Source organism: Astatotilapia calliptera, chromosome 11 (assembly GCF_900246225.1).
Source record: "Astatotilapia calliptera chromosome 11, fAstCal1.2, whole genome shotgun sequence".
Lineage (NCBI taxonomy): Eukaryota > Metazoa > Chordata > Actinopteri > Cichliformes > Cichlidae > Astatotilapia > Astatotilapia calliptera.
In genome coordinates, this window is record NC_039312.1 from 8,226,023 (window position 1) to 8,251,736 (window position 25,714).

The 25,714-nt window shown below is 40.2% G+C and overlaps 1 protein-coding gene across 1 annotated transcript in view; it reads right to left on the minus strand.

Moving 5' to 3' along the window:
* The window catches only part of sntb1 (syntrophin, basic 1), a 37,045-nt gene extending 11,861 nt beyond the window's left edge, over window positions 1-25,184 (minus strand). The window contains exons 1-6 of the mRNA XM_026184097.1: window positions 24,501-25,184; window positions 9,498-9,735; window positions 3,100-3,217; window positions 2,866-2,955; window positions 1,240-1,376; window positions 837-1,033 (exon numbers count right to left, since the gene is read on the minus strand). Of these exons, the coding sequence (XP_026039882.1) occupies window positions 837-1,033; window positions 1,240-1,376; window positions 2,866-2,955; window positions 3,100-3,217; window positions 9,498-9,735; window positions 24,501-25,044 (1,324 nt within the window). The 5' untranslated portion in view covers window positions 25,045-25,184. The remainder of the gene's footprint in view (window positions 1-836; window positions 1,034-1,239; window positions 1,377-2,865; window positions 2,956-3,099; window positions 3,218-9,497; window positions 9,736-24,500) is intronic.
* Window positions 25,185-25,714: the final 530 nt, after the last annotated feature.

The window sequence follows — 25,714 nt, forward strand, 5'->3', positions numbered from 1 at the left end:
TTGGCTAGAATCTGAAGAGAAAGTTAGTTTGGCAACGTGAGAAGGGGCAACCAAGGGAGAAGTGGAGTTCCCAGGGCATTCTGTGCTTTGGGAGAGGGAGGGGTGGTATTCTGCTGAAATTCCCGGGACGACCAGTGCTCACTGCTAAATAACACACACACACACACACACACACACACACACACACACACACACACACACACACACACACAAGCCCGTTCAGCTATCTTAGTGAGGACCTTCATCGACATAATGGTTTCCCTAGCCCCTTACCCTAACCATTAAAAATGAATGTGGTTCTCACAAGTATAGTAGAATGCACATGTTGGTCCTCACAAAGATAGCTAGACAGGAACACACACACACACACACGCACACACGCACACACACACACACACACACACACACACACACACACACACACACACACAGTAGAAAAGCGTTCATTTCTATAAAAAGCAAGTACTTTGTCCACATCCTCCATATGGCTGTCAAATTATATCACAAACCCAAAGGTATCCTAATGTTTTAGTGGATGTAGGAGTCTGTATATATTATGCTCTTTGTACCAGATTTACGCTTGCCAGACCTCAGGCTGTACTTACTGGTGCAGCCTCTTAAATCTCTCTGGATATGATTTGCTGCAGCATGCCTGAACACACGTGAGAAAGCATCACAGAATCCAGCACAGTGACCCGCACAACTCAACCTGCTCCAGCCATAGATCCTACATGCATTCCTGTCTCTATGCAGGTGTATCAATATGCATGTTCCCATGTTTTTTATGCATTATATCACTTAATCTTAATGTTTGTGTGCTGTGTAGCGGGACTCACTCGTAGAGACTTCTTTGATCATCTCAGCTGATCCGTGACATCCATTCACAATGTGTCTGGTCCACAGGGACAGGTCCTTGGTGGTCTCAGTCCGGAACAGGTGAGTCTCAATGCCAAGTCGTGTGCCAGTCCGAGTGGCAAAGAACAGCTCTGTGCCAGAGTGCGGCGACCCCCGGTCAGGGCCTGAGTGGACCAGACTAAATAAACACATACAAAGCCTTTTAGCAAAGAGAAGAAATTCAATATACACTCTTAAGCTTGGAAGTATTTTTAGAAAAATCATTTTTAAATGAAAAAAGCAACACCATAGTGTTAGTCATCATAAAACAAATTGAATGTGTTAAGGCCCAATATTAATGCATGTGCAAGTTTCTGCAAGTCAGTATCTTTATGAGTGTCCTACCGCGTTGCTAAAAGTGGGTAAGTGTGTGTAGGGCTCTGCCAGGCCTCCTGGCCTCGTGGTAAGCAGTCATATAGCAGCAGGTCCTTTTCTGTCACCACCACCAGCACCGGCTTCCAGCACTGCTTCTCACTTTCTGTCTGCAGCACAAACAACGAGACTATGACAGCTTTCCTTTAATGGTCTGACATATAGATATATAAAAATTAGTCTTTTAAAGAGCTGCACTAATCAGGAGGATTATCCGCACGACAAACGCTCCAGCTATTGGCCCATATAGTCAATATCTTTGTATGCAAGGCATTGTGACATAAATTTAGCAGTATTATTTGATGACAAAAAAAACCTGATAGATGAATTCAAAATTAAATGATCAATTAGTAAAATTCTAATATAATAGATTAACTAGGCAGTTAATCCTGTAAACCTGTGCAATATAAATTTGATCACATCAATTCTGCACGATTAGAAATACCTATTCCCTCTTGTGGTTTTTGCAAATACTAAGATTGTCTTCATGTTTTTAAATGAGAGTGCTGATGAGGCTGATCACTGGCAGTAACAGAGAAGACTGGTGTGTGTGTGAGCATGTGTGTAGTTGCAATCTGTAATAGCTGTTCACAAGGCTGTTCTGTTCTGTCACAGGAAATGTCTAGATTCACTATTGTGCACCCAAAATAAATGTGGCTGGTGTGCAGTTGTAGGTTTTTTTAAGCATATGCTTAGCGGTGCCCCCTCAGCCACTCATCTCTACAAACCCCTCACTCAGAGCACGCACACACCAAGTGTGGTATTTCATTTTACAATGCTCCATAACTATTCTCATTATGAGAGCTTATCTGCAGCACAGCCACGGAATCCTAAGCTGCTCTTTGAAGTTCTGCCTCATCCAATCGTATCGTGGGATTTAGAGGGTCAAGGGTCATATTTTTAACATAATCAGAATATGTTGCTAAGTAACAGTATTGTGCTGCATTTAAAGATTAAAATACTGTCGAATTCACGAGGACTAAATTAGGTAGATACAGATATCTCTGCACAGATGTCTGCATGTATGTATACACAGTACAAACACACACCACATTAATACTTTGTCATATATTCATACACCATCTGGGCCCCTTTCCCAGGCCCACCGCCTCACTAATTTACACCTTTCTGACATGCAGATTGACCTATTGCTTTATCTTTCTCCAACAGTTAATCTGACAACTCCAAGTAGTATGCAACAAGTAAATACTGCCACTGCTTTATCAAGCAAACTATTTTTGTCGTTTTCTGTGTACAAATGTGTGCAGCTGCATGGCGATTTTCTTGACATTTACACCTGACTATCATATTTCCCCCTTCTCTGTGACAGATGGCTTTTTATGCTGCTTTTACGTGACTATTTTGAAGGATTTCTACCATCTGACTCAATTAAAAAAATACCCTTTACAACTTTACACACAAACAACAAATGCTTTATCTCATAAGGGCATTAACTCAGATTCCAGATATATTAACCCTCATAAAATACATTGGAATAATGTATCAGGAGCTGATTAAGAACTGATATAGAAATTTGCTGTCCCACCCCCAGAGGGTAGACAAATTTATATCCCCACACTGTGAGTAATGCACTCCTACCTTGCCTGCAAGCCATCCCAGGTGTCGTATCTCTTTGCTGCCAGCAACTCCTGCCCTGGCTGTGTTTTGGATAACCTCTTGCAGCACCCGCTGTAGCAAGATGGATCATTTTTAAGGTAAATAGTTCAATATGCATAACTTAACATTCAAAGACATTTCCAGAGGCTTACTTATATCTACTGAAATATCGAGTGCTGAGAGACACTGGTATAATATTTCACGTAGAAGACAGACCTGTGCCAGTGCTGATGTGACAGAGTGCATGGCGGAGAACCACGACAGGGCAGATGGTTGGTCTGGGCAACGCAGCACCACAGTGTGCCTGACATCAGGAGAGTGTAGCTCTAGTTGTCTACAGGGGAAGATAAGAAAAGTTAAATAGGTTGAACTTCTCTGTTATCATCCTGAAGCGAGTGCTAAAACCTTGAGAGTGAAGAATCTTGAAAATATATTTGTTAGCCTTACCACAAAACTCCAATTTATTCTGGACTTATAGTTTTAGGACTCAAATATTACCTTTTCAGGTTTGCGCTTTAACATATGCCCCCTTTCTTATTTGCTTAATCACAGCAACTCTGTCAGAACAATGAAATAAATGGCATGGAAATTTTTGTTTATTCAACATGCATTGCATTCTCTGTGGGAGACCAGCGCCGTCTCTCTCCAAATTTCCATATCTAATCTGCTTACATGAAATGTGAGTCTTTCTGGCCTTGGTTAAAAAAAACAAACAAACACATGCCTTTCAATCTCTCTGAATGGCTCTTTGATTGTGTGCTCAGTGAATATGAATTTTAAAAAGGCACATGTGTCTGCCTACAGTGCATAAAGTGGTGCACTGTTGTTTTATAGGGCAGCAAAGCAAGTATACAGCTCCACGACGTAAACCAGTATGCTATAGATAAATAACCTGACCACTTTAAAGGAAGGAAATAATAAGAGTAACAGTGGACACAGAAAACTATTAAATATTCTTGACTCAAAGATTTAAAAGAAGCGATATGGTAGCAACTGTACAATGTGTACTTCACATTGTGTTTGGGCCGTGTTTGAAGTATGCACAGTCTACAATGTTTATCACGTGATTTTCAAGGATTGAAAATGCACAAATAAGGTAAATGAAGCTCAAGTAGGAACAGTGTCTGCTTGTGTACGCTTTGGTAATATCCATTTAATAACAACCTTTAAAATACGATTGAAAATACAGAGAAAAAATTAGCTGTGGCACAGTGGACTAAAACTCCACACTAAGGGTGGTTTCAACATGACAAAAATGCTTTCTTTGCAGCTTTCTTTTATCACACAGACGGAGAACCTGAAAAAATCCCCAGTGGATATGATTAATTTGCTCTTCTATCAAAACGTAGGCGAGACCATCTACAGTAGATAAGCTCCAGGTGTTAATCTGAACTAAAAATAGAATCGGTGCTTGTAAAAAGGCAGGTTGATAAAGGGCATCCTGGAGGAGAGGAGCTATAAGGGCTGAATTCCGGGGCTAAAAGTGCTTTTTGTAGAGAAAGTTTTTTGGTGTGCTATTTGCTTTGGCAAAAACTTTGACAACCTAAGTTATCTGTCCCTTGATTGCATGACGCAGGAATGGGGAACATAGGGAGGACTAGCAACGAAACCCATCCCACACACAAACAGCACAAGTGGATCTTTGGGTTCTCGCTACAATTTTGTAGGGTCTTTAACTTTTAACTCAGCATCTTAAGATGTTTTCATGTAAATTGGCTCTATAGAAATAAAACTGAGCTGAGCTGAAAAGGCTACTGCTCTGAATGCATGGCGTTACATAAGTGTGCTCCTGCATGAAAGAAGTTAAATCTCTCATTTGATCAAAGGGTAGTTGTCCTCGTGGGATTATCAATAGATTTAGCAAATATGTATTCAAGGTCTCTTCCATCATGCAGATGTGATCCAAGGATAGACTGTATGGATGTAGACACGGAGATGTCGTTCAGTGATTTTTTAAGCCTTGTTGTGAAACCCTGACTTGAGAATTTTAGCTATCTGCCTTATTATCTGTATTATAATTAACCTGTCTTCACCCAAAAGTAAACATCATTACTTTCTCTCCTTCTCCTGTCATGTAGTCCCCTTCTTTATTAACTCACTCCTTCTGAATTATCACTCCTGCTCATCACTGTCCCATCTTTCCTCAAATGCCAATCTTCTGAATCTTAGGCTTAAACACAGTTTAAACAGCATCTGCTGAAATGAAGAGAAAAACCTCAGATAGATGAACATTGCACTGAGTAAAGTAAAAGAAGATAAAACAGGCTTATCTATCACTTAATATAAAGCCATTTTATCACCCCCGAATCCTTAAAATGAAAAAAGAGTTTAATCTCACTCTGCAATCTTTAACTTCTGTTTATTATATCAGAACAGCCAAACTCTGTGAAACATCTAACTTTCGGGACAAATATGAACACCTCGTCAAACTTTTGCGGCTTAAAAACGACAACCTGCATTTCAACTTGGGCGTCCTTCTGTTTAAACATTTACCAAACATCTACTGGCAAGGTAAGGCTGGAAGTGAAGAAAGGAAAGAACTTTCTTGACTTTCTTGAGAGAAAACAGGTTAGTCAAGATAAATTTTGCTAAGGACTTTATCTGTGTCTGTGAATCTGCCCTCAAGCTTTATCAAACCACATAACAGTGTTATCTGTGTAAAGCTTAAGCTGCCTATGTCACTAGATGAGATATTGATCCCAGCTACTCACAAATAAAGTCAGCAAAGTTCAAGTCTGTCATGTTTTTTTTGTGTAATAATAAACGTCAAATTAATGAACTTTAACCACAAGTTGTGTTGTTGTTGTTGTTGTGTAAAACACTCATATATGAGAAGACTAGATGATTGTCCCATGTGGATATAGCAGAATACCACTGAGCACATACCCCAAGGCCAGGTCCATGCTAATTAACTGCAACTTTTTTGTACTATTAGAGTCCTTCAGTCAGGCCTACTTTAGTCAAAAGAAGATAATTATTTCCAGTGGCAGTTTATGTCTGTGAGTATGGAGCCTCCCTGGACCTCCTTCCTGTCCTTTTACAAGGATATGTGGGAAGCAAAAAAGGACTCCTTACTCCTAGCACAGAAGAGAGAAGGAATCCACATTGACACAACACTGATTAGATCGCACAGAGCATGAGAAGGAGGAGCTGGGGTCAATGTTGGTTCCAAAGTGGCTTGCAGATGCAGTAGCAGTAGCCAAGCTAAATCAAATTTACAGCCCTTCATATTTGAGATTTGCCAATTAGATGTACGGAGACGCAAATAACTGGGACTCTAGACTCGGAGAGGGAAGGGTCGTGCCATGTGACAGGACAGCACTTTCTCCACAAATGTCACCTGTCTTTCCAGGGTTGAATCCCGGACCAAGTGACAAAATGCACAGTCTTCGGGCTTAGCCAATGCTCTACTAGCGTGGACAATCTGCAGGTACATGTGGAATGTTTTGTGCTGATCCTTGTCTTGCAAAGAGAAACCGCACCCTTTAAGACAGTGACAAACAGAAGATTTCTGCTTTGCTTGCTTCGGTTTAGTAATCATAACCAAATAAAGCAAAAACGCTAAACAAGAAGATGTGAAATTAGTACCCTGCGGGCAGTGTACATACCAGGTAAGCATTGCAGACTAACACCAACAGGAGCTAAGTTAAGCTAACTTCAAGCCGGCTAACAACCGTGCTAATTAGCAGTAGCAAGCTAGTACGACTGCAGAATAATTACACGACTCTGAATGTAATTCTTTCTTTAGCTTAAATACTGGAATAACAAGTTGAGTATTACTTTGCAGACTGTCCCAACTAACATTATGCTCATTAACAGCCACTGATATAAATAAGAATCTTAAGTGACCCTGCTTTATTTTAGTACCTTGGGAAATACACACTAAGGCTGTGTCATATCATACCATCCCTGCTTATATCAGTATAAATGTTTATGTCATATAAAATTGTAATATTGCGAAATCAATGACATGTTGATGTCTTGCCTTTACATTTCCTAGCACAACAACACAAGCCCAAGCATGCTTGAGAGCAAGAACAGCATTATAGACTCCAATAACAATTTAAGAGCTAGCTTAATATATTAAGTGGTTTGCCTAAAAGATGTCAGACTTTAGCGCACAGTACTTTGCAAAATATGCAAGAAAACTGTTCCTTCTAAAGGTGGAAACAACCAATTTGTTCCACCACTTCAGGCAAAAACATGCTGTCGAGTGCAACTAGGGTACAAAGGCATGTGAGGAGGAGATGCTAACAGATGGTAATGTGTAACACAACCCTAAACAAATGATTCTACCAAGCATGTCTATAACTAGCACTCGCTAGTTACAGCCCATATTACAGGAAGAGCAAACAGTAGATGGAAATTACTGCTGTGTTTACATAATGGTAAAGAGAACTTAAGCAACTGGTTAAAAAGCAGAAGACTTCTAAGAAGACTTGAAAGGTTAAGTATTTGATTTTCCTACAGGATGTAAACTTTACAACATCCTGTAGGAATTTAGAGGTACAAACTTCTTTGTAGTTTACAGGAAGCAGACAAAAGAATATTTTTGAAATGAACTTATTTTCTTTGATACTTATAAAAACAATGCTAATCATAATGAAGGTAAGTATCAAGCAGCCTTGCGTGTTGCCTTTATGCTTAATGTGGTACGAAATGTCTCAACAACTCAAACACCTGCAGCTGCAAGTGCAATGAAAAACTAACACTTCAAACTGAGAAAAAGTCAAACGAAACCAAATCTAAGCCGAACAATCTAAACACAGCTTCCACGATAAGCTGATACTGCAAAAGTTTAAAAAGTACATCGTGTTTCCAGCTGACAGAGAACCACATATTCTATCCACAGATGGCGTTTTTACTTTTCATTCTATTTTTATTAGATTTGTTTATTTTTACTGACTGATTATTTAGTAGATTTATAATGTTAAAGTGTTGTTGTAGCGTTTCCATAAAGACAGTTGCGACTTGGCTTTGATGTTTCCTTCATCATCTCAAGCTTTCAAGCGTGAGCTTCCACTTTCTCCCAGAATCATACATATGGAGAGGGAGGCAGGACTAGACGAGGCACAGAATGATAGGAAAACACTGACAATTGTTTAGAGGGCAAAAAGTAAAATATCAAGAGAGTGACAAGGATGGGAGGACAATAGAGACAGAAAATTGATTCAGATGGCAGAATACAAAGAGAGATGATGATAGAAAAGAAAGGTAGAGGAAACCAAGCAGACAAAAACACAAACAAGTATGAAAAACAGACATGAGAGAGAGCAAAGTATAAACAAGTAGGGAAGCAACACAGAAAGTGAGGCAGAGAGAAAGACAGCTAGGGCATAAAGCACACAAACTCTGATATCAAACGTGTTTAGAAAAGGAGAGTAAATCACTCTTATCTTCCCCCATGTTGTTTGAGTGGGCCATTGTCAAATTACCAACCAATTAGCTTGATGACAGCCCCTAACAGACCACCCCCCACTGACTGAGAATTAGCTAGGCAATACTTCAAAGGTTTGTCTTTAAGGAAAACTGAAAATGGATTTTAAAAACCCGTTACTGAGTAATCCCCACAGGACAGCTGGAGAAGGCTGCTTCTGTTCACTCACTGTGACATGCAGGAGCAGAAAACTAGTTAACCTTTAATTAACTAAAGTAACCAACGATCTTTTCTTTGTTTCTGTTAAATTCAATTTTATTTATACAGAGCCAAATCACAACAACAGTTGCCTCAAGGCGCTCTATATTGTAAGGTGAAATCCCTACCATAATACAAAGTAAACAGAAAACCCAACAATCATATGACCCCCTTTGAGCAAGCACTTCGGCAACAGTGGGAAGGAAAAACTCCCTTTTAACAGGAAGAAACCTCCAGCAGAACCAGGCTCGTGGAGGGGCAGCCACCTGCCACGACCGGTTGTGGTGGACAGGACAAAAGACATTGATAATAACTAATGATTAAATGCAGAGAGGTGTATAAATACATAGTGAGTGGAAAAGATGACTAAAGAAGAAACACTCAGTACATCACGGGAATCCCCCAGCAGCCCAGACCTCTTGCTGTGTAACTTTGGGAGGAGAAAGTTCTGAGGTGAACTTTCAAACATTTTCTAGTAACAAAGCCTGAAAGCTATGTCTGACTACAGTCACATGACAGACTTATACCCAACATATCTGTGTTGCAAAAAAGACGGCAACAAACAGAAAAAACTGCACACAAAAAATAGTTCCAGTGACCCACAAACATAATATGAGCATCTTTTCAAGACAAACCTGGTGAACTATGAGCGCAAGAAAAAAAAGATACATTGTATCCACAATGGAGTTTCGTTTCACTCACCAATAAATACAGAATTAAGAATTTGAAAAAGCGCTGCAGGCCTGGCAAAACAAAATGTACAGAACATGTTAAATTAATAACAGTTTTGATTCAAGATCATATTACTCAGCCCAAGGTGGAACTATGTGTGTGGTTAATGTATGAACCTGAAGTCATTAAACAAGCATTTAAAAAAGCCCAGAGAATCTGCTCGTGTGTGTGTGTGTGTGTGTGTGTGTGTGTGTGTGTGTGTGTGTGTGTGTGTGTGTGTGTGTGTGTGTGTGTGTGTCTTCGCTACCTGTTCTCAGGGTCTGGTGTGGTCATGGCTCGGGTTACATAACACATCTTCAGTGGTATGCACCTCCTGTCACCGTTCAGAGACAAGGAGTGCTGAATCGTAGGACTTGGAGTTTCAGGTGAGGAGGTGACGGGAGGGCTGCTGAGACGGGGGGACTCGGGAGGAGGCGTCTCCCAGCCGATCTCTGACACGGGAGAGCCCTTTTTGACATATGGTGTGGCCTCACGCATATACTTGACTGGAGAGGAATAGAAGAAATACATTTTTAGTACACACAAAGCAATGATAACAATAAAAATTGAGCCACATGTTGAGATTGCAAATTATTTGTCGTCACGTTTGGCCATCTTCATAATTTTCTGTAGATAAAATGGTTCATATTTATATGCTATAGTGACGCCTATTTGTCTTTGCACACTCTAAACAGTATAAATGATTTAATTTGTATAAATATATATACTTTTACAAAAATACATATTAAAATGAAAAAAGGCTACATGTATAACAATGAGGCTGTTCTTTTGCTGGCAGGGTTGTAACCTCATTTAATACAAAGGCCAATTAAAATCCCAACACGTTTGACCTTACAGGCTTGCAGATACTCATAATGTAAAATCCATATGTGCTTCAGCAGCAATTAACAAACCTTGTTGTTTTGAAGGTAGTCTGTATCTGTCATAACGCAGAGGAAGGAAGTGAGGATACCACAAATGTTCACATGCACAGCCAACATTGAAACTGTTTTACTTATAATACCACTGAAGTGTTTGTTAAGCACAGACTTTCACGGGGCGGAAAAGTAATTTTCAGCAACATATCTGTGCGTTAATGATGCTTGTCAGAGACCCAGGAGGGTGTACAGATTACAGAAACTTGCCTCTGATAGTAATAAAACTTAGGACCACAAGTCTGTTTCGTGTCCGCATCATGCAGTGGCGGTTAATTAGATCGATTACAGCCTCAGACCTGCTGCGTCACGCCCTCACCATATATTTCCTGTGTGTAGTTTTACAATCATCTGTCCAATACGTTCTCGTTCACCCGTTAAAATCAGAAGGAAGAGAATCAAATCAGTTACTTTGCACATGTGCTCTGGAGTGCACGATAGAAGCCCACTTCAGATGCTCTCTCACTAAAATATTCAGTGTCCTCTGAATAATGTCATCTCTAAAGATGACTATTGTCCACAGAGTTTTCTGATAAAGCAATACACGTTTTGCTCCACAGACAGCAGGAAGCTCAGTGGAAAAACAGTGATACATGTTCCTGTAATAATTAAGTGGTCCTCTGCGCTGCCACTTGATAACAGTAAATGTCAACATGCCATTTAACTGCGGTGGTTTTTGTCAACAAAATCAAGTGCCTCTTCAGCTCTCAATAATTTGTTGAAACGTATTGATTTGCCTCATCGTCTCTGTTGCTGCTGGCAGCTCTGGCACCACTGAGTCACTTCAAGATCCACGGCCGACGCCGCTGGGCTATCTGAGAAACGCCGAATCCAGGAAAACACACAGCTTTACTTGTACGAGTCATACTGATGCTCATTTTAAATTCCACATGTCCTCCTCTTTGAGAGGAGGAGAAAAGAAGGCTGGAACCATGTTACAGTGAAAGACAGAAATAGGGAGTCGGAGATAAAGTGGGTGCACAGATTGCTTTCTATGTCCTGAATACGCTAAATCCTTATTATGGCCTGGATGTCTAATTGGCATATCTCGCAGTACAGCTGCATATAATTGGCATATGGCTGGTGGCATTTGTAATCCAGCATGTGAACTATTCTTGGTAGAAGCACTATTGAGCACTACGGGATGGTATAACAAGCCTAACCTCCAACCTGTAAATTAGGGATGATAGGCTCATAACACAGAGGCTCATAACACAGAGGAGAAGACAGGGATGATGTAAGAGTGTCCTCAATGGACGTACAGATACGATGTGATCTAATTGCACAGTAGAATAACCCACACAGTCAGATCAGATTAAAACAGCTTGAAAAAAAAAAAAAAAAAAAGGTTGATACTTTTGTTGAAATCAAAGGACTGAATAGATCAAATCCAGCGCAGTCAAATAAGGACAACCACTTCTGCTTTATGTTAAGTGTGTTAACTCGAAGGATATTAATAAAAAAGGGAAGAAGCAAAAGTCTGAAAGACTGAGACTGACTTTTGTGATTAGACAGCAGCACAGAGACCGTCTGCCTCATACTTTGTGTTGCAAACATCACAAATCTGCAGCAGAACATCAAATTCGTGACTTGTGGCGTTTTGCTGAAATTTTTCTGAGCATCTTAGTTCAGCCATTCCTGCACTGTGAGGATGCGTTTTGCTCCCTCTGCATTCCTTTAAATGTCAGTTTGAAAGTTTAGACTTGGTATTTGGGCTCAGGCTAAAAAAACAAAAACAAAACACATATATAATCACACCTTTCTAATGGGCCTACCCACAGCACTGTGCCTAAATCATACATCCTTAAAAAATAACTGTGAAAGCATGTACACCACACAGAAACCACAAGACCTGCGGTTGATCAGCTAGGCGTCTTTTGCTCTGTGTCAGTTTCCGACGCTGGTAGAGAACGTGACTGTAAAGACAGCACGAAGCAAGATGAATCCATCTGCTGATTTTCAGACACAAACATGTGGCACAATCCTAACAACTTACCCGTTAATTTCACACCATACACAAAACCTTTATTATTATCTACCCAAACAGCTGATACCCTGGTTACAAATTTACAGTCCACTCTCTGAGCAGAAAAAAAAAGACATGCCACCCATCTACTATAAAAACATAATGTTTAGTTGATGATTTGCTTGCAGTTAACATCTACAAAGAATCCCCATTCCTAGAAATAGAGCTCTAAGTGTTTCCAGTGGAGGGGAAAATAAAAAGGGGTACAGTCTGTGCAGTCATTACACTGTAAGTGTGTACATCTGTGTGCATTCCCTTGGGTCGTGTTTCTATCCCATTACAGCGCCAGCTCTGCGCAATAACCTCAATAGCTGGAGAAGAGCTTGAAAAGGATAGGGCTCATACTACTGGAGCCATGAGAGGAGTCTATGAGCCGGTTTGCTGTTACATAAGTCAAACTAAAGAGATTCAAACGAGAGGCTACACTTCCCTATCTATTTGATTTTATTTTCCACTTTCCAGCTCATCCTTGCTCACCCATGTGCAGATAAATCTTTTTTTATTATTATTATTAGTAGTAGTAGTAGTGGTGTGATTTCCATTCTCCGAGGTATTTTGCAGTTACAGCAGTCATTGATGCAGATGCCTCAATGCATCAAAACAGCTGTTCGACTCACCAGTGAAGTCATTGACTTCTTTTGATGATTCAAACGCTCTTCGCTTAATAGAAACTGTACACGATCCATTACTTACACATTTTTACAGCTGATGCACTCAATTTGTTCTTGACTGTTAGACCTTCACTGCTGTCAGACTCCACAACAAAGACTTTAACTGAACAAACACACACATCCACACATGTGCAATAACACTAAGTGCAATAATCTTTTCTGGCATCGTTGTATTTTTACTCAGTTGTATATAGCATTTGTATTCTATTTTTATCTTATTGTATATTTTTATTCTATTTTATTCTACTGTATATAGTATATTATTTTATTCTATTCTGTACAGCTGTGTACTGTATTTATTCTTATTGTATTCTAATTTTTGCATCATAACTTTTGCACTGTCCACTTCCTGCTGTGACAAAACAAATTTCCCACGTGTGGGACTAATAAAGGTTATCTTATCTTATCTTATCTTCACAATGAATACACAACGACAAACACACACTCTTCAGTCCGTCCCTCTTGACAAACACACACTCTGGTCTATAACATTAAGTGTAATTACTGTAGCTGTCTCATTGTCTCTTTTTTTATTTAATGGTCTTTAACGGTATTTAATGGGGTTTGAAGTCATTGCATTTACTACTATATGCTTCAAATGTACTTTCTGTTTTGTGAGAAAGTGCATCAAAGGAGAGAAAAAAAACACTCATTAAAGCTGCAGAAGTGAAAGTAGACTGGTAAAAGCTGGAAAGAGGCCAAACCAGACTAAAGAGGTAGAAAAAAAAAGAGACGCTCCTCTGACTGTAGAATTGGGCCTTTTCCTCTTGTACCTGGATACTACAGCAACACAAAAGGCCCTTACAAATCCACCCTCGAGGCACCTTTTTGTAAGATGTTGGCCAATATTTCAAAGATTCCAATACTACCTTAACCGAACAATGTGTAGCAACTAACAGCAGGTTAAAGAAACGTGAAATGTGCATAGGTATGCTTACTCACTGACCATGAACTGACACCAAGTTCAACACTTTTCTAATCAACTTTCTGAAGAGCATATTTATATAAAAGACACCTGAAAGGCATTTGCTAAAATGTCACATTTTAAAATACCGCCGATGATGTTACAACACAAGAGATGTAGTACTAACAGATTAAAGAGTACTTCTATATGTAATACTGAACTTAATGATTTAGTTATCGTGCTATAAATATGAGTTAACCTGTGGGGATAGGTTAATTGATTAATCTAAATTGCCCATAGGTGTGAATGCGGCAGTGAATGTGAGTGCGAATGGTTGTTTGTCTCTGTGTGTTAGCCCTGCGACAGACTGGCGACCTGTCCAGGGTGTACCCCGCCTCTCGCCCTATGACAGCTGGGATAGGCTCCAGCGCCCCCCGCGACCCTGAAAAGGATAAGCGAAAGCGAATGGATGGATGTAAATATGATATTTACTGCAGGAGTGAGGGAATTTGGCATAGTGTAGTCTGAGTGATGCACAGTAGAGAGTATGAAAGAAATAAGAAAGAGAAAGGAGCACAAAAGGAGCGCTCAAAGACTTATTTGCCCAAAAAAAATGCAAATGTGCAGATGCAAATGCAGAGGATGTGGACACCACAGTGTGTGTTCAGGACACAAGAAACTTGCATTGAAATTACATTAAACATTAACCTGAATGTTAAAGATAAAAAACCTACACCATTCGCACTCACAGGCAGGGATAGCTCAGTAGGTAGAGTGGTGGCCCCATGATCGGAAGGTCGGGGGTTCGACTCCACTGAACGGCTACCCTGAGGTACCCCTGAGCAAGGTACCGTCCCTACACACTGCTCCCCGGGCGCTGCACTGGTGGCTGCCCACTGCTTCACTGGGTGAATGGGTTAAATGCAGAGGAACTATTTCCCTATGGGGACTAACACGCACACTTTACTTTACTTTTACTTTTTACTTTACTTACTTTTTACTTTCTTTACTTACTTTTTTTACTTACTTTACTTTTTACTTTACTTTACCTTTACATTTAGCAGATATCATTATCAAAAATTTGAATTTACCTATAAAGCACTTCCCCTGAATTATGACAGCTAGCAACTTTAAAAAAAAACCAAAGCTTCAGAGGATGAAAGTGTGAGCAGGAGGATACAGTCACTTTGTGGGGTTACAAGTTTTGCATCATAAAGTTTGATCTTTCCAAACTCTTTTAGCTCAGATTCATGCATGCAGCTATCAAGTAAGGAGTGCAGTGAGTATTCAGCTTATTATTGTATAAAGGAAAACTGGTTAGCAATTCTAGGCTGATGTCTATAACATTGAGATGATGGAAGCTGTAGAAAACAAGAGAAATATGGTCACAGTTTAACTTCCATGCTTGAAGCGTAAAAACTAATAGAAATAACAGCTTCAAAATAGTGCCAGGTCACCTGCCGTAATCTCATGCATGCTTTCACTTTTCAAATACGACATTACTGCTGTGTTTAGACAAAAGACTTTGGCTATTTAAGAGGATTAAACGTATTACTGGGAGTTCTGTAGAGAGTACTGAAAGGACTACATTGACAAAAAGCCTATAAAAGATAATTAATCCACAACTACCTCCCTTCAACAGCGCAAACAATAAAGCACAAAATAACTTGTGAAACCCTGACAACTTGTGCGGTAATGTTAACCAGCCATTCAGCATGACCAAGGACTGGGCTTTCAGTTTGGTCTTGGCTCAGGAATCACCTCCACACACAGAGACAGTGAATCAGCTGAGGCTGAAAGATGTTCTTCCAGATGACACATTTTGTGCCATGACGTTTGGAAGAAGAAGACGACGACTCGGTGTGATTAAGGCCTCACTTTCCAGCTCTGAAGTGGAAACAGTGCAAATGACTTATATGCAGACTATGTCTTAAAACAGCAACACACGATTCCTCCAACATGTATTTCCTCAGATCCTGTTTTTACAGTGGTAGAAAATGATTTTGAAGACACTAAGACAATGATAAAAATAAATAAATAAATGCATTTAAACTGGATTTGCAGGGGGGGGGGGGGGGGGTCTATCAGAGACAGGATAAAAAACTTTCATCACAGGGCAAAGGTAACTGCGCATCTTTTTACTAATTTACAGATACTTGTTCATCTAAGGCAGGAGTTGACAGCCTTTACTATCAGAAAAACAATTTTTGAGACACTTTAACCAAATAAATCTATAAAACATGTTAACATGTCTCCCTTTAAAGCACTGTAGATACGAAGCAACGCAGGTAAGTATGAGTCCCATCTGTTTTGGTGTAATTTAGTCAAATTTAAAGTGCTGAGTTTAGATTGACAATGAATAAAATACAATCCCAATAAGATCCCAGTAGCTTAAAAATTCAATTAAATTTTGAACAAACTCCAGCAAGAGCACACCAATACACCGACAGTGTTGGGAGTGAAAGCAAAGTTAAAACAAGTTTGTTCACAGGCTGTTAAATTGAAGGCTTTTCTCTGCAGCATTTAGTTTTGGGGGGATTTGGAATCCATAGGTAGGGGGACTCAAAAATAGTCACACAGGCTAGACATATGTATAGGATACACATCCTGCTCTGTCACTTCAACCCTTTTGCTGTCCTTCACTGCATTCATGAATCTTCTCTGTTGTCTTCCTCTTTTCTTCCATTGTACGATATATGCACTCTCTCTATTTCAGGTAGTTTCACTACTACCAATTAAGAATAGCTTGAAGCAATATTTGATAAAAAATTTAAATAATACAATAAACAACCGTTAATTAGTATCGTATTACTGTTCATACAATTTTTTTGGATCCACTAGAGAGCTGCATGAGGCTCAGGAGCCAAATGTTTGAGACGCCCACTGCCACCGCATAGCAGTGGTCAAAGTGCAGGATTTCCCCTTAAACTGTTCTAATACTCACATAAATAGTACAACAACTCTAAAGAGAGCCTTTATCTAAAAATCGACAAATATTGTTTGCCGGTAAATTAACTTTCCATTACTCACTAAAGCGACACATATGACAAATATTTCATTAACAGGAATCTCTAAATTAGAGCTGTATTCTACATTTTCCCCCGTTTCCACAAATGGCAACACAAACAAGTAGACCTACTAAAAACCAAAACCACAGACTGAGCAGATGGTGGGTTTGACAAAAGCCTACTGCCTCATACGTTCAACAGAAGTCTGCGATGCTGCATGACTAAGAGACTCTAACATGTGTCATTTTTGTTCACTCCTTTAAAAATCCTAATGTAAGGACTAAATTGATGTGCTTCTTCTCCACTATAATAATAATAAAAAAAAACTATTTTGTCCTCACAATCACAAGGAAACTAGGCTAAAATAAACATAATGCACATAAACACAATGATTACACCTGGAGAAAAAAAGTTTTTGTGTTTTTTTCCAAACAAAACCAGCCGGAAAAACAGATGAGTGTCAGCGCCGGGTCGCTGCTTTTGTTTTGTCTCTATAAAACACTCGCACAGGAGAGGAATGAATGATTCAATCTATTATCTCCACCGCCACAACCACGAGTACAACGCCACAGTTGCTGTTATTATCGTCACAGTCATCCGCTCTGAGTCAGCCTCCACAAGCTGTATTGAAGGAGATGATATTTTCTCTAATGACATAAACAGTCAGCTGGTAGACACGCTGACTCGCGCTCTTCTCTTTCCACACACACTCAGCCATATATCGACTCTCACTCGTCTAGACAACAACGCTGATGATTTAAATTGATGGCACGCACGAATGCACACAAACAGGCAGATGCTCATTCAGACACGCACGCTGCATCACACTGCTGACAGCAGCACGCACACATGCACGCACACACACTTCCAGATGTCAGGTGATGACAGCTTTGGCTTGTTAAAGGCTCAACAGGAGAGCTTACAGGACACCGACTCATTTCCCGTGGCTGAAGTGAAGTGTGGCAGGTGTTCTATTGTTTTCTGACTTTTTATTCTTAACATGCTCTGCTTCCAATGGGAAGGTTGCCAATATTTGTTTGCATGCACTCAGCTGCGTGCAATGGTTCCGTCAGTAAATATACTATTAATTAAAATACAAAAAAATACTACCAATTAAACTTGTTAAATAGGAGTTGTGTGTCTTTATGGTGCCCTTATGTAACCCATTATCTGCATTTATTTAGATAATAATGTTTTTGTAGGGTGAACAGTTGGTCCTCAACTTAAGAAAACAAACACTTTTTACTTGTGCTGCATTCATTTAACACAAGTACCGTGTGTATAAAATCTCTTTTGAGGTTCTCCTTTTCAAACAATCAGCCAAAAAAAATGAAGTTTTCTCCACAGACTGTATTTAAAAGATGAACAAAAGGAAGGAACAGATCAAGGGGAGTACCAGAGGACACTGCGTACCTCTGTGGTAGTGGCGTATTAATCATAAAGTAGCCATAGCCTCAACCATACCCTGCTTTACTGTTTGTTTTACTCACAAAGAGATAGTTTGTTCACAGAGTACAAACAGCTTCAACTAACAAAATATTCATGAATCCTGGGTTTGTGCACATGCACTGCGGACTTCTATGCAAGCTGACTTATTTTGCAACCAGTGTGCCACTGGTTGCAAAATAAGTCAGCACATTCAGGGGGAAAACAGAAGTGAAATGTGTGAATCAAACACCGGGGCAGCCACTTTCTAAATTAAGATCTGCACCTATTTGCATAGGACTTGTTTTGATCTGACGAAAATTCACTGATCCGTTTTAATCAGGAACTGCATTTTTGGCTACAAACAAAGCACTCTGAATAAATACTAAGCATTATTTGCTCAAGTGCAGAATATAAATATTGTGCTTGCCAGACTAGAATTTATGCTTCTCCAAACAAGGTGACAGGCAAGAGTGAATTTAAAAAAAACATTAATCTCGATGTTGATGACCAGTTGTAATAAACGACTGATCTAAAGGGAAGATTTTCCCCAAACTGTCCCAATTTAGTAGAAACTGACCTGTCTCTCTACATGCACTCGTGTTTCTTAGACTGAGGTTCTGCCCACTGCAGTGCAGTGGGTAATAAGACTTGTTAGAGAAGATGTAAATGTTCCTTATAAGCTACTTGAAATGCTCAGCCTGGTGGATAAACTGAAGCCAGACACTGGATGATGCTACAAAGATGAATTGAGGGATCACTGTAGCTGCAGGGACACTACTGATATGTTAGGCAAGCTTTATGATGAAATACACAGTTTAATGTTACCTGCTAGTTCAAGTCAAAATGACTGCTCTATTAGCCATGTAGTCAGGTGTTGATTAATATCAGGTTAAAGCTGTTAAAGGGTGAACAGGAAATGCATCAGGATAAAGGAGTTTATATTTATTACATCAAGATCTCCCATTAAAAAAAGACAAAACCTAAAAAAAAGAAATACCACATAGACAAACCAGAGGATAAAAATTAAGGAGCGAACAGAACAATTATTCTAAGACTCTTTATACCTCTAGTAATTACAGTTGTGGTCAGAAGTTTACATACACTCATCACAAACATGTAATTTTTGGCTTTTAATGACTTCTTTGAACTATTTTTTCAGGTTGGAATGATTATATAACATGCATCTTTAATGACTTTAAAAACATGAATTGGGTGCACAACGTTGAATTTATGACATGTAAATCGACTGGTTTCCTTGCATGGACCAAGCTTTAAAGCCAGTTCTGAAATGTTCAATAGGGTTGGGGTCGATGCTATGCGAAGGCCATTCCAGAAGCTTAATGTTGGCCTGCTTTATCCTTTCCAAAAACCAGTTTTGATGTGTGTTTGGAATCTTTGTCCTACCCAGTTGTGTCCATGTTTCAACCATCTAGCTGCTAATTTAAGGTGAAGCTTAAGAATTTCACCTTAAATTATTTATTATTTCACTATATCAAATGTGCAGTAACAGCAGCAAAAACAGTGCATGATGCTACCAACACCATGCACGACAGCTTGTACAGTATTCTTAGATTACTGTACAAGCTAAATGTACAAGCATAGCTCTTGTCATTGAGGCCAAACAGCTCAATATTAGTTTCCTCTGATCATAAAAATATTGATTTTGATTTTTCCATGATGATATGAACTGTGATAGTGATAGTGTAAAATTTGTTTCGCTTGTGGACAGTGCAACTGGTGTCCCAGCAGCTCACAGTTCATGGCAGGCTGGTTGGTTCCTGGGTTTTCTCCTCTCACCTGAGGCTGACAGTTTGGGTCTTCTTCCAGACCTCTACAATTCTCCTTAGATCTTCACTCTGTTTCTTGGTCTTTTGCACTGTTCTGAGTATTGGTCAGTCCAATGAGCGCTGTCAAAAAGAGACTACTGGTTGTAGTCAACCATGATCACAAACAAGAAATTAATAAGCCTTGTCAAGTTAGACGACCTTCAGCACCACTAATTAAAAGATTTAAGTATATGTAAATATACATTCATGCCCATGATGAGTGGATGGAAGCTTCTGAGAATTGTTTAACTGTTATTAAGTCATTTTTAAACATCTCAAAGTGTTGGCAGCTTCTAAAAGAGTCAAGTTAATAGAACATCCTATTGCTCTGAGGTCAGTGAAAAGTCAATTTAGATTGTTATTTATAATGGCACTTTTATAGTCTTGCTGATCCCTTAAGACACTTTTACACTACAAGCCACACTAAGCCCTTCCCACAGGTGTTCACACAGCTCTTTATCACACACACATGCACACAATAACACCAGTGGATGCATTGTGGAGCAATTTGGGGTTAAGTATCCTGCCATAGGACACTTTGATATATAGATCAGAGGAACCAGGCATTGCACCAGCAACCTAGTTACATAATTACTCCAATTTACATCTTAGCTGTAATCTGACATCAGGAGTAATATATTTATCCTTAATTTCACTTGATGACTCATCACATGAATACTTAAATTAATACATATATGTCTTAAAATAAATAATCTGTTTTCCCACCTACCATCTATTATAGGGTTAAACTATTCCGTTATATTTACAGAGACGAGTGAATTGACGTGTTTTTCTCCAAAAGAATTCTTCTCATGTCTTTTCATCTTAAGCATCTTAAGCTGAGGCATGAATCAACTTTAACACCCACATGATTGGACTGAAGTGTCAATCATCACTGCATAAAAACATTTAACAAAAAGAAAACATAAGAAAGAAAACAAAGAACACAGTACAGGGACCATAAAATTCTTATTGTAGTTAACGTTGAGAGGTAAAAGGGTTCACATCCGTGATGTTGCCACGCAGGGTATTTCAGAGGTTTTCTATAGAGCCCTGATGATGCGAGAGGAGGCAGATTAAGACCTATGTTTGCTGACGGAGGGCACGGGAGAATCCCTAAGTGTCATGTAAGGGCTCAGTGCACTTCAAGCAAACTGTCTGATAAAATGTGACATCCGATCACGTCTAAAAGCAAAAGTGTGTTGGAGAAGAGTCAAGTGAAGGGAGGTTTATTTAGAAAGCACATTTACAGCGGTAGACAAATAAATAACGCAAGACCGAAAAAACAAACACTTGCCATCCAGCACCCCACTGGTTCAAATCTGTGGAAGGACTCTGTGTCTGTTTGCGGTCTTTATCTGTACAACATGAATCATTCAAACGGGTAAACAGTGTTCCCTCAAAGGCATTCATGGTATTCCACTCAGTGTTGTTAAAGTGAACAAAAAAGAAGCTTGTGAACATGAACCCTGCCTTCTTTCTCACCTCTGCACACCTGTCCATCAGCTCTTTTGCAGAAGACATTTTGATGTGTTGCACTGGCACAAGTAAAGGTGTAAACAATAAAAATAATGAATGGTAAATTCCATGTAGCCGCCTGTTTCAGGGCCCTGGTATTTCTCATGCAGCTATAATTACATATAGGATTATTTTTCTTATGCTTTGCTTTTCTTGCTGTGACATGTCAAAATGTCTTCTGTGAACACAGCGCGCTACAAACCAAAACTCTGGCCTTTATCATGGTGACCTGCCGCAAGCGGTTATTTAAAGGTGACCGATTAAACTGCGTTCTAAGCTGATCTCGTTTGCAAACAATCTTGAGTGCAAACATCCAGCTGCACTGCACAGCAAAGGCAGACACTCCAAGTTTAAAGTGTAAAATTAGTGTAAAATTTGTTTCACTTGTGGACAGTGCAACTGCTGTTTCAGCAGCTTACAGTTCATGGCAGGTTTGGTGGTTCCTGGGTTTTCTCCTCTCATCTGAGGCTGACAGTTTGGGTCTTCTTCCAGACCTTGGCAAAGTGGTGACAGATCTGAAACTTGTATTTACATACAACTGCTTGAAGTTTTTAAATGTCTCCAAGTAACCTTCCAAATTTGTGTAAATCTACAATTCTCCTTCTTAGATCTTCACTCAGTTTCTTGGATGTTACCACTGTTCTGAGTACTGGTCAGTTCAATGAGCGCTGTCAAAGAGAGACTACTGGTTGTAATCATGATCACAAACAAGAAATAATAGGCCTTGGCCTTGTCAAATTACCGATAACGGTGACAGATTAGTGTTCTAAGTGGACCTCGTCTGCAAACAATCTTGAGTGCAAACATCCAGCTGCACAGCACAAGGCAGACACTCCAAAAATAAAATTCTGTGGCACAAACTTCGACGATTGTCTCTAAAGGTGCCATTTGTTGATCGGTCCTTCAACAGACCACCATAACATTACCGGTTGCGGTTGCTAGGAGTTTTGTGGTGCAGAGCCTTTACTGATCTCCTTATAGAGATTCCCATTTGGTTTGTCTGACTGCATACTGAGCAAAGAACAGAGCCTACCGAGAGTCTCTGAGGACTCTTTAACTAAAGCAGGAGGCTCTCTGACATCAGGGCTTGTTCTCAGTGGGTCAAACTGCTGCCCTCTCACAGCTGTGTGAAGCGGAGGGAAGTAGCTGCTGCCTATTTTCAGACATATCTGTCCTTCGTAATGAGTTTCCAAGATGCCTTGTCTGTGCTTTAGTAAAGGATACACAGATTACAAACATCCACGTACAAATCCTTTGCACATTTGCAGACAAATTGCACCAGCACACTCTATTCCCACGGGACAGGTACGATCTCCTAAAAGACACATCAGATGTTTTGTCTTGATCTCTTTCCTCATATGATACAGTCTGCCTCTCTCAAATCTTTTCAAGGTGGCTCCCACTCAAGAATAAAATAAAATGGTGCTGATATTTAGGTTTGACATATCACTATTCATTCGATTTTACTTTACATTTGACTAATTGATGCCATTTTGTTGTGCAACACCTTCATGTGTTACCCAATTTCTCACGTGCAAATTATCTCTCTTAAATAGCAGTTACTGTGAAAATACTAACCCTCACAGTAATCTTTATTTCAGCCTCTTTAAACCTCTTGTTAACTGTCCTTCTGTTTCAGTCTCTCATCCACTCAGTCTCCCATTAAATGCTCTTATACCCCCTCATTTTTCTCTCTCTTCACCTTCCTCTGCTCCGATCTCCTCTGCCCTTCTTTCAGATCGTGATACAGTTTTCAGCTGGGACCAGCATGTCCCCATGAGGAGTGTGATCACCGTGTTTGTGTATCTGAGATGAGAGAGAGTCGTGTGCACATGTGTATGGGAGAGCGAGAGAGAGAGACACTTTGTTCTCATTGTCTTGGGTCCAAGAGTCCTCTTAGGGACAGGAATGAAAGAACTGAGAAGTAGGCACTTATGTGCAACAGTTTCCTGTATGAAGGAATGCGTGTGCGTGTGTGTGTGTGTGTGCACGTGTGTCTGTGTGTAGTAAAATGGTCTTCACCTTTCTCAGTGTGGCTACCCACAGCCTAATCTTGATCTACATCTTGATATTTTAGCTGAAAGCAACTGTAAAAAAAAAATGAACAGGCTGCACATTTGAGGAAGCAAAAAAGGCCAGAGGAAGGGAAAAGATATGAGTTTGATGTTGCATGATTGTCCCATGGCACATCTAGTTGCATAATACCTATTTCCTTAATCTCAATTATTCTTTTCTGCAAAAGGCAATCAGTCTGTAACCTGTTTCCAAATTATGTAATAAAACAGCACCAAATGCCAGTGTTGTTCAAGACTAAGGTGACTGCAATCTAATTTGATATAAACAGGGTGAATTAATATCGGCTGCTGGAATAATATTTACTTTCCCAGGTATGACAACCAGCACCTCTCTTCTTTAATGTAAAATAAATTACATCCTACAGCAGAGGTCAAAGTGGAAGCAGTGTTTTTCCCGGTTCTTTTCTTTTTTCCTGCACATTCTATTAATGTAACAAGTGAGTGACAAGTGACTGTAATTAACTGGAAAGTAGAAAATAAAAAATGTGTCTAATGGACATGATCGAGAAACCTGAGTCTAAAAAGGCAACCATGTGGAGCCAGAGGTTCTTCCGACATTACCGGTGTCATTCAGTGAAGGAGCACTGCTCTCCTCACGTCTTTGAGTGAGTCTATGGGCATCCCAAAAATATTACGCAACATTTGAGAAACTGACACACAAACTGATGTGGAATATGTTACACTTAGCTCTTACCGTCGGGGTACGCTTTTCACTCATTCACTAAATAAAATCTGTACTTGCACAAACACTCACAGGGGCTTCCAAAAAACAACCCGTAATCTAGTCAATCAATAAAAGGTTCCCCGACCTCTACCTCTCTTTCAGGTGTTCCTCTAATTCTTTTATCCTCTCACATGCCTCCTCTCCAGTATGCCTTACCTTCCAGAGTCACCTCTTTCCCGGCTCGTTTCAACGCCTGCACAGCCTCGTCGTGGGTCGCGTCCCGCAGGTTCATACCGTTCACGGACAGGATCGCGTCCCCCACATACAGAGACTGGGTCTGGTCCGCAGCGAGCCCCTTGAATATTTTACTGATGAGGATGGGCATCTTATTCTCCTTCCCCCCTTTGATGCTAATCCCGAGTCCCCCGACTTCCTGCTTGGTCACCTTGACGCACCGCTTTTTGTTGGCGATCGCTTCGGGTACCCGCTCCGGGAGGTCCGTGAACGCGGTGCGCACAGTTTGGGGGCCATTGTTGGAGTTGGTATTACTGTTGTCATGGTAAGATCCGTTGGTAACGCCGTTAGAGTTGACATTGTCATCGACACTCTCGTTAACGTTGCTCTCACAGCTTAACGTGAGCGCTTCCTCGTTCAAGTTGACCAAAACTTTGTGCCACTGCTCTCGCACCAAAACCTCCACAAATCCACTTTTTTGCACTCCAGAGCCAATCGGAACTCCAGTCGCTACTACCACCGCCATCTTTGGAGCATTTCTGTAAAAAATCACATGTGATTTAGTTCCCAGTGCGCTCGCAAGTTCCACCCTATCTCCCTCTCGCCCGGGCTGGACTTTGCCCCCTCTGAAGTTTTCTGCAGGACTTATATCGAGCGTCCCGTCCGACCAGCCCGAGCTCTTTCAGCGCAAACTCCCCCTCCGCTCTGCCTGCCCAAGATCCTATCTGCTGGGTGGAGTTTTCCTCCCCCCGCCGTCAGCCGATCCCATCTCCAGATCCCGCTTGTACAAAATGTGTACATCATTTGCCAACTTCTTGTAAAACACGCTAACCACAGAGGTAAACAAACACCGGGAAGATTAGGCAAAAATTCACTTCTCATCTATTCCAGCTAATTCAGAACCGACAAGACTACCATGATATGTGCCTACACTACTGTCATGTTAGAGTGGGCTTTACGAATCTTTTACACTGGCAGGAAAAGAAAATGTAATTTGTGGAGTAGAATATTTTTGTTTTGTGCGCTCTTGGGTAAGATGGAACTGAAGTCACGGAAAATTTGCATTTTTTTCCACGGCGCTAGATTTTTAAAGACATATTTAAATAATATTAATAATAAGATGAATCATATATATGACTAGAACTAATTTCCAGTCTTTCAAGTGTCTAGTGGGTTCCAGTCTTCTACGATAGCCC